Here is a 14,629-nt window from a genome sequence, read left to right as displayed (position 1 = left end):
ATGTCGGAATGTGGATGTCTATGATAGTGGAACAGCTGCGGTGTCAGGTCAGGCTGCTCCTCTACAGACGCGTGCCAAGCTCGTATTCATGCAGCATAGCCAAGCTCTGCTTCGCACGGCTGAGACCGTGAAACGAAAGTTCTCTGAAGATGAGAGCTGTCGAATTCACGATGGCGTGAGTACAACCGCAATGTCGAAGTGAGAAGTATTCCGTTCCTCAAGACATGGCAGAGCCACTGAGCATGGCTGTGAAAGGCGATGTGGAGTCTGCCCAACATCTGGACAGGGGACTAGGATTCGCCGGATTGTCTGGGTTCATGAGCAGCGACAAGGAGCGCTCAGGCTTCGTGTTTCGCAGATTCTCGAGTCTTGCAGCCAGGGACATTTTGTATATGCAGAGCGAGCTGCTGGACCTGGAGCAGCAACTAGAGCGCCTTGACAAGGAGGATGCAACTGGTGGAAGTGAAGAGCGACGAATGGCGAAGAATTGGCAGCAACTATGCGATCGCAGTGATACCAGTGCAGCTGGTAGGCCTGGTCAGCCATCTGCGACGCGACGTAGGAACTTGATTCTGGAAATCCGAGAGAAGCTGAAAGAGTACCGTGAGTATCACAGCTTCTCCATGGCGGACGCTGATATTGGGCAGAGGAAGCGGTCTTGAGAAATTCTGAAGTCCTCAAACTCCATCGTGTACCAGGAGACGTCCATGACGCGCTATTGGCATACTTCTGGGCCACGGAAAAGAAGCAAGGCGTTCCGATGCTGACGGGCGTATGTGAGCACGTTTATGGCAAAGATCCGGGCAAGTTGTCAATTAAGGAGAACAATGCACGCAAGAAACGCGAGCGCGATGAACTCATGACATTAGCTCTGCGTCGCTTCGAAGATCCCCTGACAAAGACGCTTCGAGGTCATTTCCATGGACTGTGGCGAAGACGGTGGCAAGCATCACGCCAAGTGGTGTCATTGTCGGAGTATCGGATCAACGCTGTTGTTTCGGCAATCAACGTTCTCGTTGTGGCAGGTCTGCTTTTCGGCGCAATCTTCAACTTGTACTATGTTAAGAACGAGGGAAGCAGACTGGGCATACTGACGGCGTACACGATCGTCTTCTCTGCGTCGATCGCGGTCCTAACAGAGGCGAAACGCGCTGAGATATTCGGCGCTGCAGCAGCATATACGGCAGTCCTCGTGGTCTTTGTTAGTGGCGGACTGGGCAATCCAGGTACCGCAGCCTGAGGTGCACCTGCGAAACAGCTTCAATTAAGTCACTGGGTAGTATGAAACAAATAAGTCAGGAGCAACTTATTGCCGAATCAATGACGAATGGTGAGCAGATGTGCTCCAAGGAGATAGCTGCCTAAGTCCGCCGCGACTGTCTTTCTGAGAAGTGAACTTGAACTCGACGCATATCTTGAGCGTGTACAGGATCATCTTGCACGAGAGTCATGCGGCCGTCAACTCGGTCTGCGAGACTCCTGTGCTGGGGTCATACCCCTCGCACAAGGTTGTCAGCACAGCAGCGGCGTCAATTTGCTGCTGTGGCGGATTCTGTTCCGTATGAGTTCCTGCTCCAATTCCATTGTGGCAGTACTGACGAGGAGCAGTGCGTACGATGTCATAGTCATCGGCGGCGGTCATGCGGGCACAGAAGCCAGCGCTGCTGCTGCACGGTCAGGTGCGCGGACAGCACTCATCACACCTTCCGTTTCGAACCTCGGAGTATGCTCTTGCAACCCGAGCTTTGGCGGAATAGGCAAAGGCACGATGCTGCGCGAAGTCGACGCGCTCGATGGCGTAGCAGGGCGCATAATAGACAAGGCTGGTATTCAATTCCGCATCCTCAACAGAAAGAAAGGCCCTGCTGTATGGGGTCCACGAGCCCAGATCGATCGAGATCTCTACCATAGATATATGAAGGAGGAGATACTGTCCACGCCCGGACTCAGTGTTGTCGAGGGGAAAGTCGCAGATATTGTCGTCTCAAAGGAAGACACCAGTGGCATCTCACAGGGTCGTATCACAGGCATCAGATTGGAAGGAGGACAAGTCATCCCTACTTCCAAAGTCGTCATAACGACTGGCACCTTTCTAGGCGGCGAGATTCACATTGGTCTCGAAGCATATCCTTCCGGCCGCATGGGTGAAGCGGCCACGTTCGGCCTTAACAAGTCTTTACGCGATGCTGGATTTGAGCTGGGCAGACTCAAGACCGGCACGCCGCCACGTCTCGATGCAGACACGATCAACTGGAGCATCTTGGAGGAACAACTCGGAGACTCGCCGCCTGCGCCATTCTCTAACCTCAACGAAAGGGTGCAGATACCTACCGAAGACCAATTGTCATGCTACAGCGCATATACGAATAATAGAAGCCACCAGATCATCCGGGAGAATTTGGACAAATCAATACACATCCGGGAGACTGTGCGTGGTCCACGCTACTGTCCCTCGCTTGAGTCTAAAGTTATCCGCTTTGGACATAAGGAGAAGCATATGATCTGGCTTGAGCCAGAAGGTCTTGCGCCCAATAAGGTCATTTATCCCAACGGCGTTAGCATGACTATCCCAGCGGACGCACAGTATGCTTTGATGCGAACGGTAGCAGGCCTCGAGAATGTGAAAATGCTCCAGCCCGGATATGGCGTTGAATACGACTACATCGATCCCAGAAATTTGTTGCCCACACTGGAGACGAAGCTCATCGATGGATTATACCTGGCTGGCCAGATCAATGGCACTACTGGCTACGAAGAAGCCGCATCTCAGGGCATCATCGCCGGCATCAACGCTGGGCGTGCTGCACTGGGCTTGTCACCGTTCACCCTCAGCCGAAGCGAGGCATTCATCGGCATTCTAATAGATGACCTCATCACCAAAGGCGTGTCAGAGCCTTATCGCATGTTTACTACGCGAAGCGAGTTCCGTATGAGCTGTCGGTCCGATAACGCAGATTCACGGCTCACGGCGAAGGCATACGAGGCTGGAGTGGTCAGCCCCACACGTTGGTCGCGGTACCAGAAAGATGAGGCTGAGATGGCAGACTTACAGACGCAACTCTCCAACAACATCATGTCGAGCCCTCGCTGGAGCGCTGCAGGCTTCAGTGTACGGACTGACGCTAATATGCGATCCGCACTGGACCTCCTGCGTCTTGCAGACATGACTATCGACAAGATGGCCGAAAAGATGCCAGACCGATTTGGCCCACTCATCACCAATTTCAGTCCAGGTATACGGCGCAGAGTCGAGATAGAAAGCCTGTATGCGCCATACGTGGTGATGCAGGCGAAAGCCGCAGCAGCGTTCGAGAGGGATGAAGCACTGCAGTTGCCTTTAGACGTGGACTATGACGACGTTTTTGGCCTGAGTATGGGCGAGAAAGAGGCACTGAAACTAGTTCGTCCACAGAGTATCGGCATGGCGCGGAGAATTGAGGGCGTCACGCCGGCTGGTGCCTTGAGGCTGTTGAAGTACGTCCACGGCACCAACAAGCAAAGACGAGCAGGTGCACTTGTGGAGGAGATGGAGGACGCTCCTCAACTTGATGATCATGCTATCCGGCGGCAACGAGCTCACGACGCAATCGTTGCCACGCCATGAACATGGAACATGTACATACTGTATAATTAATCGGGCTATGACACCTTGGCCTTGGAAGCATTCGCGTCGCTTCCGCTCTCTGCCATTTCTTCATCTTAAACCGGCCAATCCTCTGCTTAGTCATCTCGTTGCGCATGCCAAGACCTGATCACAACTCGACGTCCCATGAAGTGTCGCACCTCTCATCTGTCGTCATCAGACTTTGTGCATAGAGATCGATAGCCTTGCAACATGTCATGGCGACGATAGCAGCCCGTTCTGTAGGCATTGGCCCGACCCGCGCCGGCATTGGTGGAATCGGAAGCATCGCGTGTCCAGGCACGCGTCACGTCTGGACTGGCTCGTTACATCGGTCGTGTATAGCAGATGGTCGCTCTGTACCTGCTGCACGCGCTCTAGCGGCAGCGAGATCGGTTTATCCCGATCGTTCGAGATCTCACCTCTGCACCGCAAGTATTCAGGGGACAAGACTTCGCAGCTATGGCGCGCAATCGATCCGATCATCAACCACAACTCCCGGTACTCGATTCCACCGACCGCGGCATGTTGTGACGGGCATCACTCCGCCATCCTTCGCCAAGCGTCGCATCACCTCAACCTCAATACTATTCGCATCACAACAACAAGGACCTCCGACTCCCATGCCAGCAACCACCACAAGCCCGGAACCCATCAAACAGCCACTCACCTCACTCAAGTCTTTGACTCCAACCCACGAGAACATCTACACCGTCCCCAACATCCTAACATTCACCCGCCTCCTCGCCGCCCCCGCCGTAGGCTACTTGCTCCTGGCCCCTCACATTCCTCACATTTACGCCCTCGCACTCTTCGCTTACGCAGCGGTCACCGATCTCGTGGACGGCTACCTCGCCCGCCGCTGGCAGCAATTCACTGTCGTCGGCTCCGTCATCGACCCCATGGCCGACAAGCTCCTCATGACCATTTCCACCCTGTGCCTCTCCTACACCGGCATCCTCCCGGTTTACGCCGCAACAATCATCATTGGCCGGGACGTCGCGCTTGCCATATCGGCGATCTGGTGGAGGTGGATTAGCTTGCCGCCGCCGAAGACGATGACAAGGTACTGGGATTTCAGTTTGCCGAGTGCGGAGGTGCATCCGACTGAGATTAGCAAGATTAATACGCTGTTGCAGTTATTGCTGATTGGCAACGCAATGATCTTACCAGTATTACCAGAGGTCTTGGTAAGCAGTTGGAATTTGTGGGGAGTGTTCGAAGGGTGGTGTGCGCTGGTGAGTGCGACGACGGTGTGGAGTGGATTGAGCTATATTGGCAATAGGGATGCTGTGAAGATCATAAGGCGCTGAGAAGCATGTAGTCCTCTTTCGGAGCACTAGCCTCGAGTGACTGCGAAAGGTGGGGGTTCCATCGGCTTAGAAGCTTGTATATTATCAATAAGGACTGCACAAGGCACGACTAACGTTCGTTCCCCTGACAGCGCAGAAGGTTCGCCACCTCCCGCTGCTGCGCCGCGATGACGCCCATCGTCTCTCCCCACTAGTCTACCTTCTCCGGCTCTGGCCGCCAGATCCCGCCATACGCCCATGGGCAACTTCCGACGTACGCTCCCTTGTCTTCATCTGACTTGAAGTACATTGCCGGCAACTGACGCGTCTGCGGCAGGTTCATACAAGCCCGACAGTTCAGCCCCATCAGGTAGTGCTGTCCGGAACTGTCATAGAGTCGAGTGCCATTTCGTTACACAAAGTCATGGGGGTCAGGGGAGTGCGACTTGTAAAGACGTGAGGGTGTTGAAGGTAGCGCTGGTGTCGCACCAAGTAGGCTCAGCAGTAGCTGAGAGGCTCGCATGGTAGATTCGACGGGACAAATCGTGTAGTTCCATCCCATTGACCCGACAGTTCTTCAGATATATGTACGCGGCCGTTGATCCGAATACCAATGCTGTAAGGTTGCACTGAAGGAATGTGAGTTCGACCGGACGGCCACATACTTACTAGCGACGTTGGAGAAGCTTCGGCGACGTTGCATATGATCATCCACAGCGATGTGGTAATTCAGAAGTAGCTACGCCATATCAGACTGAGGAGTTGGTGAAGCAGTGACGATCGTCGAGGTGGGGAAGACCGTCCGGGCGAGATAGCGCTTGGCACATGTATTGCAGACGTAGATTACGCGTTGTACTCATCCTCGTTAAGAGGCAGATCCATGCATCTCATATGGCTGTATCCAAGCTGACTTCAGTTCGGGCTACTAGCTACCTCGCAGTAGCACTCTTTTCCGCGGTGGCACCCTTCTCTGGGTCGGCCTGCACGATCTGAAGCTCTTCTTGTTCGTCACTTACCTGTACCGAATCCTCTGCCTCTTGTTTCTCCCTTGCAGCCCTGACATCTTCAGCATTGCCCATACCATTTCTCCTCTTGATGCTGAAGCCACCACTCCAACCGATCCATCCCGGCTCCCATGGACCTCTCATAAAGGAGAGCACAAATATGAATCCTATCAGGCCCACACCGAAACTGCCATTTCCTCGCCAACCAGCCTGTTCGTAGATCTTGTTTCCAGCAGCCGTGCCAGACAGTTGTCCGGCAAATGACATCAGCATAAAAGCCGTGTTCACTCTGTTGCGGCCAGTCGGCTCGACTGAGTAGATGGCGACTCTGTTGGCAATTTGTGTGAATTGCATCCCAACATCCAGACCGAAAGCCTCTATGATTGGACCTGCGACTGTAGTTTCACCAGCATATGTCCCAATCACTACGCCCGTCATGTTTATGGCAGCACCGATGAGGACTGCAGACCAGGGCGTGATGGGCGCAATGATGTATTTAGCATAGAACGGTCCAAGGACCATGCCGAGTAGTCCAATCAAGGAGAAGAGACCAATGACCGTAGAAGTATACTCGTACGGCGGTGACGACAACAGGAAGGTCATAGTGGTCCAGTAGTTCATAAAGGCCCCCGATATGCAGTAAGAGACTGCGCCTGCATAGACCAAGACTGCATGCTTCTTGCATAGAGTGACGATCGTCCAGAGCATTTTGAAGTAATTCATTCCAGACGGATTCGAGGATGGGTAGTCGGGCATCCAGAGCCACAGTGCCGCAAAGATGAGGTACTGCAAACCAAGAGCGAGGAGATACACGTTCCTCCAGGACGTATATTGTGTCACTATGCCGGACAGCACTCTCGCCAGCACAATGCCCAGCATATTTCCAGAGACCACAATCGAAAGCGAAAAAGCTCGTTTGTTGGGTGGGGCCATCTCGCCTACCAAAGGGAGCATGATTTGTGGCGTGACGGTCGTCAGCGAGGTAATGAAAGTTATGCCGAGAAAGGCATTGAAATCGCGGGTGACGCACAGGCCGATCCATAGCGTTGCTGTAAAGAATACCAGGCAAAGCGTGTAAGGTCGACGCGGGAATAAATCCCCCAGCGGACAGACTAGACCCAGGCCGACGGCGTAGCCGGCTTGAGCCAGGGTCGGCACTCGACTGACAGTGTAGTATGGTACATCGAAATCATGTGCGAGAATGTTCAGAATTGAGTGCTATGGCACATCTGGGTCAGCTTTTGTTTGGAGTGCGAGTATCGAGTGGACAGTCGAAGGATGATAATTTTGTGCGCTCTGGCTCATTTAATCGACGTAACTCACGTTATAATATAGATTAGCGACCGTGATGGCTCCAGCAAACCCGAACAGAATGTTGAGACCGAGACTGAACTGTGGCGGGTTTGCTGCATCCCAACGGCACCAGGGCGGCATCCAGTTGATTATCTCCCATATTCTCGACAGAACACCCCCTCTCCGAATCTCCTTGCGAGACTCATGTCGAATGAGGACATCATCAGTCAGAAAGGGCACATCAGTGTGATCAGCGGCTGGTGCGGTGGACGCTGTGCCACCCACGTGAGCATCTTGGCTGCTCATTACCACTCACGCTCCAGCTCAACTATGACCTTCGGGTTCATGTCGAAAGAAGGAGGGAATGAGAGATCATCTTACATTTTTAGACGCTAGAGTTGGAGGTTGTGATAACGCGACTCCAGTCCCTAAGTGGAGGCTTCCAGCAGACACAACCGACCCCTTCGGACGTCCGCCGAGGACTTACTCTAGCACAGCATCATGAGGCACCTTTCAGTCATCTTGGTCCAGGCTCGAGACTCGCTAGGGCGTGCATTCATCATCGCATATCGAGCTCATGCGCCGAATCGTTGATGCGTCGCACGTCCATCACTCTGGAGAAGCTCCGGGGGGGGAACGCAACGGCTTAGACGGCCAAGGAGTCGGAGATAAGTTCACCTCGAGTACATCACGTGATATCGGCGTTCTCTCCATATTTCGTACGGCCGCTTGGTAGAGTTCTTGCCTCTCTTGGCCCATCAAAATAGAGGACTTGCCTACCTTGGTTACCATGACGGAACGGACGTCACCACGTTCTTCAAGTCACCTCACGCGCGCCTTCAGGGATACCCTCGGCTAAGGGCACCGTCCCTTAAATCCAGTACCCCACGGGGCTGTTTGAGCAATTGGATTCCCAGATCCAATAAGCGTTGAGGTGATCATAAGTATGCTCAATCCCAGCACAGGTATTTTCGACTGCTCCGTTCGTGTTTTCACGATCTCATATACGCGGGCGTAATGGGCAAAATATCGGTGGAGGAGTTGTCGAAGCACAACACCGTTGATGATGCCTGGATAGTCATCAACGGAACAGTATGGGACGTGACCAAGTTCGCGCCGACGCACCCTGGGGGTTCAGAGATCATTCACGAGTATCTTGGTGGGGACGCCAGTAATGCGTACAATGAGGTCCATGGTCCCAGCGTTGCTGAGAAGCATCTGGACGCATCAGAGAACAAGGGTCGTCTCGACGAATCGACCGTGACGGATGAGTGGCGCTCGAAGCAGGCCGACCAGCATGAAGGGTCAACGCCACTTCCAGAGGAAGGTCGACCGCCCTTGGACGCCATCATCAACCTCCACGACTTCGAAGAAGCTGCCAAACGGACACATTCACGCAAGACGTGGGCGTTCCAGATGACGGCTGCTAATGATTGCTTCACACGGGACGCGAACGCAGACTTCTACAAACGGATATGGTTTCGGCCGCGAGTCATGGTTGGCGTCAAGAACGCGACGACACAGGCCACTGTCCTCGGACAAAAGTTCAAACTGCCCATTTTCTCATCACCAGCAGCACTGGCGAAGCTTTCCCACCCAGAAGGCGAGCTTGCCATGGCGCGTGGCCTAGCGGCTTCCGGATCCACGATCATTGCATGCGCCAATGCCAGCTACTCCTTCGCTGAAATAGCGGGAGCTTTGCCCGCAAATCATCCAATCTTTTATCAGCTGTACATGAATAAGGATCGATCGATATCAGAAAACCTGATCAAGGAGGTGTCGAAGAACCCCAACCTGAAAGCAATCACTGTCACAGCCGATCTACCTGTGGTCGGCAAACGCGAAGACGACGAGCGGGTGAAAATTGAAGCTACCTACAAGGCAAGCAAAAATATGCAAAGTCAAAACGTGAAACGCGACAATAAAGGCTCAGGTCTGGCACGAGCCACTGGAAGCTTCATCGACCCGGACCTCAAATGGGAAGACATCACCTGGTTGAAGTCGATCACGGATGTGCCTATCTTTGTGAAAGGCATCCAATGCGCAGCGGATGCGCGAAAGGCTCTGGACTACGGTTGTGCAGGCATCTACATCTCGAATCATGGTGGCAGAGCCGTCGATACTGCACAGCCTTCGATACTGACACTCTTGGAGATACAGGCCAACTGTCCAGAAGTGCTCGAGCAGATGGAAGTCTTCATCGATGGTGGCATTCGTCGTGGCACTGATGTGCTGAAGGCGATTTGTCTGGGAGCAAGCGCTGTCTGTCTTGGTCGGCCATTTTTGTATGCCGTAGGATATGGTCAAGAAGGTGTCGAGCACGCTGTTGAGAGTGAGTGATCCCATACCTGACCTGACGACTCGCTGATAATGGCTGCAGTAATACGCGATGAGCTAGAGACAGCCATGCAGATGATCGGAATCACCTCGCTCGATCAAGCACACCCGGGCTTGCTGAACACGAGCGAGCTCGATCCATATGTCTACAGAGGAGATACACATCCATGGGCCAGGAAGATTGTTCGGCGGAACTTGCAGACACGACCTCTCAAGTCGAAGCTGTAGTAGCTCACATTCTGTACAGTCCAGACATATCCCGATCAGCGTTTGACGACGTGGACTTCTTTTCTTGTGACGTGAGAGGAAGTTTGTGCTCGCCCAGGCTGAAAGATTCACCCCAAGGCAAGGCTCAGGAGGTGGGTTGTCGGTCGCACCTGCCATCGCTACTTCTGAAGCCACCCGAAGTCATGGTACACGACTTCCAAGTTCATGCCAGCCGGTGTATGAACGAAGGCTGCGTAGTAACCCTTATGATACACTTCCCTGATCCCTGGTGGCCCATTGCATCTGCCACCCGCCTTGAGTGCCTCTCGGTGGTAGATGTCGACCTGTTCCTGAGCTGTTACAGAGCTTAGACAGATGCTCAAGAAACATCGTAGATCGAAACTCACACTCTGCCGCCAATGCGACATGCATCGCGTCTCCCAGTTTGGTTCTCTTGTTTTCGTCAAGCCCGGACACCCATAGAAACGCCTTCTGACCTTTGCCCAACCCTACGAGATTGTCCATGCCGGGTATTCGGACCAACTCGACGATGTCCAGATGTTTGAGACTTGCAGTCAAGAAAGCAATCTCATCCTTGAAGACCGAGGTCGGTGTGTAGTAAGCTATGTGGTCTATAGACATTGCTTCAGAACTCGGGGGACTTCAATCAGACCAAGTCTACGTAGCTTCACGCTCTCGATAATATTCTGGTATTCGACTGGAAATCACTTGGTCCCGTGAGCTGGGTGTGGTTCAAGGTAATAGGATGTGTCGCAGCCACGGCTGAAGTAGCTGGACTGGATGCGTACTACCTGCCTAGGTAAATAGCTAGGGAGTACTGTATATTTAGGTATACCAACACCTACAGTATGACCGCATTCTAGGGCGCCCCACCCCCCACCAGTGACCGAACTGTGCGGACTCCAAGCGCAAACTTTGTGGCATCGTGCTTGCCCGGCGTATCATGGCAAGAGACTCTGCACTTGTGCACCACGTTTACGACCAGCCCGCCACTGGTCTGAGTCTCGCTCGCAAGACGCAGAGCACCTGCGCAGTCGCTCGGCAAAGATTGCCAAGCATGGCTGCCTTCGAAAGACAGGCGAGCCTCATCCCAGGTCTTCGCGTCTGGCCATCACAAATGCCATCAGAATGTGGCTAATCGACACCACTTCCTTCCAATTGAGAAGCTTCCGAGACAGAGGCTGTCCACCATATGCCATTCTCTCGCATACCTGGGGCAGCGACGATGATGAAGTCGGCTTCCATGAAATGTGCGGACCTACCGCCGCACGCCCCGAACGCGTGCTGGCAAAGCCTGGCTACGACAAAATTGTGCAGACATGTCGGCTATCAAAGCAAAGGGGCATCGACTGGGCTTGGGTAGACACGTGCTGTATTGACAAGTCCTCTAGTGCTGAGTTATCGGAAGCCATCAACTCGATGTATCGGTGGTATGCCAGGAGTGAAGAATGCTTCGTATTCCTGTCAGACCTCGGGCATCTTGAAGCTGAGCCCGGAGTCGAAGCGCTGAGCAGTTGCAAGTGGTAAGTCGAGGCTCCGCGCACGTATTGTAAGGCAGTCAGGCTCATTGATTAAATCGGTTCACGAGGTCATGGACCTGCAAGAGCTGATTGCCCCTGAGAAGACAACCTTCTACGATGGCGCTTGGACGCCCGTCGGCCAGAAGCGCGAGCTCGCTCCCACGCTGTCCGCCATTACTGGCGTGTCAGAAAGCATCTTGACAGAGGAGTCGGAGCTGTCTGACCATTCGGTGGCTGCGAGGCTCTCCTGGGCTGCTTCCCGCAATGCTTCACGGATCGAAGATCGTGCTTATTCCTTACTGGGTATCCTTGGCGTGTTCATGCCGATGCTATACGGCGAGGGGAGCAAAGCATTCCGTCGGCTACAAGAGGAAATCATCAAACGTTCGAATGATCTCACGATATTCGCGTGGAGTAGTCCATACAGTATCTACTCCTACGATGGCGGAATCGATCGTGCCGGCACTGCTCTTCTAGCAGACTCGCCAGACTTCTTCGCCAGTATGGGCAATATTAGCCCATTCAGGAATGACTTTTTCGACTTCTCCTTGACAAACAAGGGTGTCTTGGTGCCCGAAGACCTGCTCATAAGGCTGTTTTCGTTGCCCGGGCGGCCCGGAAAGAAGATCTACGGCATTTATGTAGGAGCCGGCGAGATTCCTGGGGGGATCTACCTGCGGAAGATTGGACCTCACCTTTTCCAGCGCTGCAGATCGCTATCCGTCCTTGGACTCTGGCAGCGATTTCATTGCAATCAGATTGGCGTCAGTCCAGCCGGTCCTCGTACGTATATCGTCGCAGACCCATCTCGTCACACCGATACTCTTTGGCAGGCGTTCAGATCTCGTGCAATACATGTGCCCAAGAGCGACACCTGGAAGCTAATACAGGTCGCTCCCGATGAGCTCTGGGACGTAACTGATCGAGTCCTCCTGCGACGGAGCACATATGACTGGGACACATATCCTATCAAAGTGGCGTTTAGGTTCAAGGCGCGGAATTCGCCTGCCACTATCGACGTACATTGCTATCAAGAAGCCAAGTCTACGAAGCCACTGCTGACGGTCTCACAACACCACCGAGTGAACCCGCTGCACGATGGGAGCTTCCACGACACGCTCCGGGAGGAACCGGTCCGATGGCCATCAGACGAGCACGCCATTGTTTGGCATAACGACGAGGACACAATCGAGGTGCGATACCCCGGATATGATACGGTTCAGGTGCGGGTCTACCTTTACGATGATCGACTCCCTGGCATGGACCCACTTACTACCATCTACTCGTTGAGGATTTGTGATTGAAACATGGATCCCAGGAGATCGGAGCCACGAGCCACAACATTCCTCCTGATGAGATTACTGCAAAGGCGCGCTATGGATGACAAGCCGCAGACACTCTTCCAACGGCTTGAGGACCGCAATCAGAGTGAAGCAGATTGTGCTACAAAGACTTCCCCATGAGGTTTCGACACACTACTAGCGAGTGCAGCTTCATCGATGTTGAACAACATCGCCTGTGTTACTTTGAAGATGTCCGAGAAGGCCAGATCCGAGCTCGAATACGACTCCACCAAGTCGGCCTTGGCGAAACAGCTTTATCGAGCCCGTGCAGGCGGATCCTACCAGTCGACGCTCCACTATCCCAGTCGTACCAGCACATCGATTCCTTTGTGTCGTGCTTGCTCTTGATGTATTCTAGGAGCTTCAATTTCGTCGGATTGGCGTTCTTGATGCCCTCAACACAGGGCGTTACGTCGCTTTTCAGCAGAAGCAGCGCCTGACCCAGAAGTCCATGTGGATCTTCGAAAAGTATCGAGCAGGTGTGCAGCACGTGTATGAGGAGGATGGCGGTGCTAGCTGTCATCCAGAAGAGCAGGGCCAAGAGAATTCCAGCGATAGGTTTCACAACATGAACCTTATTTGTGGCGAATGTCAGTGTACCGCTGGCCAGTCGAGGCGGATTTAGAGGCTTCAGCAGTTGGGTCGATGCCACGGAGGCCCAGAAGGTGCTGTAGGCTCTAATCGTGGCGTTGAGGTACGCCGTCGGGTCAACGTCTGTCCCGGGCGAGAGTCTTTGGGCGTACGCATGCACGATATTACCGAAGCTATCCGCATCAAGGTCAACCCCAATCGCGGACATTGTTGCATAGTGTTCCAGACTTGTATGAAGGGAGCGCAAGTACAGACTCGTGAAAGGGCCCGACGTGGCGATTGCCTTGTCGATGCCCTTGAGCTCGCGAGGGCCGATCGCGTCAAAGGCCACAGTCATTTTAGTACTGGTATTCCAGTATTTTGGCCAGCACGAGATGACTGTCACGTCACTTAGAAAATACTCGCTGTCGGGCGAGTAAGCGGCGGCGAAAATGCCAACACGGTCTTGTGGATCTTCGTCACCTCCGCAGGTCTGGGACCACGTCCTCGAGTAGATCCTGCGATTGGGTTCTGTTGGGTACTCGAAACGGATATTACTACACCCTCGATCCTCGAAACTGACTCCGACCGAACCAAAGCCGAAGGCACTGCTGTTGTATGCTATGATCTCGAGCGCTGTGGAATCGATGATCTGACATCTTGGTTCAGCAGCCGTGACAAGCCCTGTAAAGTTGACTTCTCCAGTCTGAGAGCTAGGCTGAATGTAGACCGGCTCTACGCTGGCGTTACTCTGCATCCAAATGGGAGGAGCCGCACCGTAGGCTAGCATGGCACTCGTCAGATCCAGCGCAGGCTGGAGATCGGCATTCAGCAAAGCCGAAAGATTCATACCATCCGGGCTGATAAGATGTACATCGATCCACGTTGGCTTGGCGGCGAAGACATTGGACACAAGTGGGGCGAGGATCAAATTGGCAGTCAGTTGCGCCAGCATGGCCATACTGAGGTGGTAGTGTCTGTTGCGCAACGCGACCCACCAATTGTACAACGCATGGTATCCAGAATACTCCAACAAAATTGTGCGCCGGACATCGTGTGCCGATCCGACATCATGATTCAGATCGACGTATGGCTGCCGGTCGGCCGCAGCAGCAAGTGTTTCGCCGTACCACATTGCGAAGAACGCCACCAGAAACGGTGGCAAACCTGTCCAGAGTAGACTCTTGTCGAGCGGCACCGTGAGGAACGAGCCTAATGAGCCCTCAGAAGCTTTTGCGAAGCCGTTGTTCCTGGAAGACACCACCATGAGACTGATGATTGTGATGATGAGCCCAAACTCCACGAAGAGAAGCGCCAAGAGAGACGGGATCCTCAGTGAAAGTGGCCTCCATTCTTTGGTACCCGACGGTAGTCTCGACTGCTTTCTGAGCCTCGACAAGGTAGATGCGTACATAGCAGA

General features: G+C 53.6%; 8 protein-coding genes across 8 annotated transcripts; 5 read left to right on the top strand and 3 right to left on the bottom strand.

Moving 5' to 3' along the window:
• Positions 1–224: 224 nt before the first annotated feature.
• Positions 225–1,240, top strand: AB675_8532 (uncharacterized protein; the record flags this gene model as incomplete). The annotated part of the gene is made up of 2 exons (XM_018148985.1): positions 225–603; positions 648–1,240. 2 exons carry the CDS (start codon positions 225–227, stop codon positions 1,238–1,240), a joined length of 972 nt encoding a protein of 323 aa, XP_018004666.1.
• Positions 1,241–1,449: 209 nt separating this feature from the next.
• On the top strand, positions 1,450–3,604 carry AB675_8531 (Mitochondrial translation optimization protein 1; the record flags this gene model as incomplete). The annotated part of the gene is made up of 2 exons (XM_018148984.1): positions 1,450–1,559; positions 1,609–3,604. The coding sequence occupies 2 exons, from the start codon at positions 1,450–1,452 to the stop codon at positions 3,602–3,604; spliced, it is 2,106 nt and encodes a 701-aa protein (XP_018004212.1).
• Positions 3,605–3,840: 236 nt separating this feature from the next.
• AB675_8530 (putative cardiolipin synthase (CMP-forming)) lies at positions 3,841–4,935 on the top strand (the record flags this gene model as incomplete). The annotated part of the gene is made up of 1 exon (XM_018148983.1): positions 3,841–4,935. The coding sequence occupies one exon, from the start codon at positions 3,841–3,843 to the stop codon at positions 4,933–4,935; it is 1,095 nt and encodes a 364-aa protein (XP_018004697.1).
• A 908-nt stretch (positions 4,936–5,843) lies between these two features.
• On the bottom strand, positions 5,844–7,558 carry AB675_8529 (putative transporter YgaY; the record flags this gene model as incomplete). The annotated part of the gene is made up of 3 exons (XM_018148981.1): positions 5,844–7,136; positions 7,242–7,483; positions 7,528–7,558. 3 exons carry the CDS (start codon positions 7,556–7,558, stop codon positions 5,844–5,846), a joined length of 1,566 nt encoding a protein of 521 aa, XP_018004332.1.
• A 670-nt stretch (positions 7,559–8,228) lies between these two features.
• AB675_8528 (Cytochrome b2, mitochondrial) lies at positions 8,229–9,776 on the top strand (the record flags this gene model as incomplete). Its single annotated transcript, XM_018148980.1, has 2 exons — positions 8,229–9,543; positions 9,592–9,776. 2 exons carry the CDS (start codon positions 8,229–8,231, stop codon positions 9,774–9,776), a joined length of 1,500 nt encoding a protein of 499 aa, XP_018004316.1.
• Positions 9,777–9,934: 158 nt separating this feature from the next.
• Positions 9,935–10,397, bottom strand: AB675_8527 (uncharacterized protein; the record flags this gene model as incomplete). Its single annotated transcript, XM_018148979.1, has 2 exons — positions 9,935–10,110; positions 10,163–10,397. The coding sequence occupies 2 exons, from the start codon at positions 10,395–10,397 to the stop codon at positions 9,935–9,937; spliced, it is 411 nt and encodes a 136-aa protein (XP_018004237.1).
• A 970-nt stretch (positions 10,398–11,367) lies between these two features.
• On the top strand, positions 11,368–12,600 carry AB675_8526 (Vegetative incompatibility protein HET-E-1; the record flags this gene model as incomplete). Its single annotated transcript, XM_018148978.1, has 1 exon — positions 11,368–12,600. The coding sequence occupies one exon, from the start codon at positions 11,368–11,370 to the stop codon at positions 12,598–12,600; it is 1,233 nt and encodes a 410-aa protein (XP_018004467.1).
• Positions 12,601–12,817: 217 nt separating this feature from the next.
• AB675_8525 (uncharacterized protein) lies at positions 12,818–14,476 on the bottom strand (the record flags this gene model as incomplete). Its single annotated transcript, XM_018148977.1, has 1 exon — positions 12,818–14,476. The coding sequence occupies one exon, from the start codon at positions 14,474–14,476 to the stop codon at positions 12,818–12,820; it is 1,659 nt and encodes a 552-aa protein (XP_018004304.1).
• Between the last annotated feature and the right edge of the window lie 153 nt (positions 14,477–14,629).

This window comes from Cyphellophora attinorum, assembly GCF_001299255.1.
Source record: "Cyphellophora attinorum strain CBS 131958 chromosome Unknown Contig3, whole genome shotgun sequence".
NCBI classification, from domain to species: domain Eukaryota; kingdom Fungi; phylum Ascomycota; class Eurotiomycetes; order Chaetothyriales; family Cyphellophoraceae; genus Cyphellophora; species Cyphellophora attinorum.
Note: the sequence above shows the minus strand (reverse complement) of the source record. Positions and strands in the feature narration are given on the sequence as shown.